At 36.0% G+C, this 3,488-nt stretch overlaps 1 protein-coding gene across 1 annotated transcript in view; it reads right to left on the reverse strand.

Moving 5' to 3' along the window:
- The window catches only part of MAL2 (mal, T-cell differentiation protein 2), a 47,318-nt gene that overhangs the window by 24,406 nt on the left and 19,424 nt on the right, over positions 1 to 3,488 (reverse strand). Inside the window, exon 2 of the mRNA XM_012646556.1 lies at positions 2,940 to 3,110. Coding sequence (XP_012502010.1) covers positions 2,940 to 3,110 — 171 coding nt within the window. The remainder of the gene's footprint in view (positions 1 to 2,939; positions 3,111 to 3,488) is intronic.

The raw sequence follows: 3,488 nt of genomic DNA on the forward strand, positions 1-3,488 counted from the left end.
TTCCCTTCTTGGCTATTAACATTATTTTAATGAATGCATTAACTGTGTATTATGTGTGTGTGTGTGTGTGTGTGTGTGTGTGTGGTTTTTTTTTTTAACTCCCATTGTTTATTACAACAAACTCTTTGAGAGCTACTACTAGGCCTGTCTTGTTCACCACTGTATTTCTAGGGCCTACTATAGGACCAGGTACTCAATAAATATTCCCAACCACTAGAGACCAACACCCACATTTATAACTGGCCATCCTGGGTGTCTTATTATAATTCCCGCTATGTGTAGGATGTGTGCAAGAATATACCAAAGCTAGAAAGCTTAGGAACAAATCCTGGTGCTACCTACCATGAATATTACTTTAATTTCATGAACAATAAAAACCATAAGAATTATTATAGTCAATATCATAGATAAAAAATACTTCTAGAAAATAAATTTTTGATCAAAATGCATTCTTGCTTCCCTCAAGCATGGTAGAAGGTGGCACTAAACTATTATCACAGGGAAAAACAATTATTTTTTGAGTAAATAATGTCTAACAGTTTCGGAATGTGGCAATTAAAAATTGTTACCACCTGTGACAATTCCATGATATGCACAGCTCAAAAATTCTTCTGGCTGACAGTGTACAAGATATATTACCAAACCTATCAAAAGCAAATGATGAAATCAAAAATGACTAAGAATGAAGAAAATCACAAAAGAAGAGGGAAAAAGGAACCCTTTCTAAATGGGGGTAACACTTAATCAACTCTTTGAAATCAAGAGTTGGTTATTTGAAATTACACCCACCATATGATGGATCCCGTGCAGTGACAACCACTGTACCATGGGGGGTGTGTTGCTATTACCATTTTTTTCCTCAGTGAAAGTAGACTACTCCAGCTAAAAAATCACAGGATAATCTTTGCAGGAGACCTATGGAACAGACTGATAGGTCTTTCCAATATCAATTGTTACTTTCATATAATGATATAACTAAAACAACAACAAAAACTCTTACATTCTATTTTCTGGACCTTAGATAGAATGCTACAAATGGGAAATGCAAATATAGAAAAACAAATAAATTAATAAAGATATTAATGATTATACTCCATACCAAAAATAAGACTCAATAAATGCAAAAGGAAAAAAAAAAGATGGTATAGATATGTTTAATGAGACCAGGAATCATGTCCAAAAAACATTGAAGCACTGGTAAGGCCTGTGCATCAACCAATTAGAAAGAATGCTGGACACTGCAGGAACCAGGAGATGCCACTTTTCCAGGTATTAACCCTTCAATTGCTGGGCTATTAGGAGACCTAGGAAGGTCCCAGAGGAAGAGCCAGGGTAGTGGGTGGCACAGCACTTGGGGAGGGGCACTAGACCGGAGCAGTGATTATGCATTACCCAGCACTGAAGTTCCAGTAGGGGTGTTGGCCTAGTATCATCTGTGAGCCTGATACTAAAATAACCCATTAGCCCTTACCAACATTAGGGATCAGCTGACTCATTCATATATTATTATGAGAAAGCCAGGCATTTAGAAAGAGGAAATTTAGTATCTATCTGCAGTCTAAATAGGGACCTTTAATCTTCATCACATGACCAAGTATTAAAAAATATTTTCTCATCATTAATGAGAAATTAAGGGAAAAGTGGAAGAGCACCCTGTATTAGCAACCTAAAAAATGGAAGAACTTTTAAAGTTCCAAAACTGTAAGTTTCAGTGTCTTTCAGGAGTTATGATTACTGATTCCTTACTATAGTCCAGCCTAAGCACTTTATAAGATACTATTTCTGTTATTCTTTAAGAGCATCTGACAAAATAAGTAGTATTATTACCATTTTATAGAGAAAGAAATTAAAATTTAGAGAGGTTAACTACTTTGCCCAAAACTATGCAGATACTAAACAGACAAGACCTAAGCTGCAAGCCTGTGCAGGATATAACCACTGCACACCACTTCCTTCTTAGCTTTATACTAAGCCAGGCCATTTGTACCCAGGCTGGCTTAAAGGACAGCCACATTCCCTAGACTTCACTGCTGATAACATTTGAGATTACAGTTCCCCTTATGCTCTATAAACAAAACAACAACAGGTATTTTCCTCTAACATCTGCCCTGAAGCTGCTGAATAAAATATGAATACTATTATGCTTGAAAGGAACATATATACAAAGCCTATTTGAAGGTCTGGTTTAAGTTTCTGAAACACCAAAGTGTGATCAGAACCTGATGGTGGTTCTTCATGACCTTCACTAAACACTGTCCATCATAGATTGGAACTTGTGATCCACTGGGCCATTCTAAAATAATCTCAGACAGTGAATGACCACAAGCATGAGAGAGAGGCTCCATATATCACATAGAAAAATGAAAAGTAAGTTGATCCGAATTAATGGTGTCATCATTTTAAAAATTGTGTTTATTGCAAATTCATTTTTTAAATCTTACCAATTCTTGTTAATTTAGGACAGGGATTGATTAGAAATATAAAACATCCCCTTTTCTAGTATTTTGAGAGCAGGATATATAACTACTTGTTTTTTCAAAAGGATATATATACATATTTAAATATCTGAAGCAGAAATCAATGAAAAATTTCAGGATATGTGTGACAACATTCATCTCCCAAAGGCATTTGTTTAATTATTCAAAAATTGTAATGCAATTATTTTGTTGTATGAAATGAAGCAGTTTTTGAGTAAAAGTCATCTGTGTCATAAAGGACTAACAGAGTGATTTCTCAGCTCTATCAATATGGGTATTTCACAAATGGGAACCCTGTTGTCCAGCAAAGCAAGCACAAGACACTGCAGCAGCCCCTGTGGTCTGACTTATTATCTCTCATTAGAAACATTAAACATTACAGGGACTCAGGCATTTCAGAACAGAATGAGATAAAAATTTCTCACATTTTCTTACAATATACTTAAAATAAAAATCCCTTACCAGGAAATTCCAGTTGGCATCAATTTGGGTCACCATGCCAGAGAGAAACACACCCAGGAAGAGAAGGGAAAAGAAAAAAGCTGCCACGGACACAAACATGACCCATCCTTGTAGCAGAGGTAGAGGAACATTGGAGGAGGCGACCAAAATCCAGACGAGACCCCCGAACAGCTGGAAAAAAAAAGAGGGTAATAGGTTTGCTTAACACATATCTTTTGTGTGACAGAATTAAACATGCTTATAAAATCAATACACACAAATCAGAAGCTTTCATATACGCCAATAGCAGTCACACCAAGATCCAAATCAAAGACTCAATTCCCTTCACAATAGCAACAAAGAAAATAAAGTATCTAGGAATATATTTAACTAAGGAGGTAAAAGACCTCTACAGGGAGAACTATGAAACACTGAAGAAGGAAATAGCAGAGGACGTAAACAGGTGGAAAACCACACCATGTTCGTGGGTCAGCAGAATCAACATCGTTAAGATGTCTATACTACCCAAAGTGATCTACAGATTCAATGCAATCCCTATTAAAATACCAA

This window comes from Propithecus coquereli, unplaced genomic scaffold, assembly GCF_000956105.1.
Source record: "Propithecus coquereli isolate 6110/MARCELLA unplaced genomic scaffold, Pcoq_1.0 Scaffold247, whole genome shotgun sequence".
Lineage (NCBI taxonomy): Eukaryota > Metazoa > Chordata > Mammalia > Primates > Indriidae > Propithecus > Propithecus coquereli.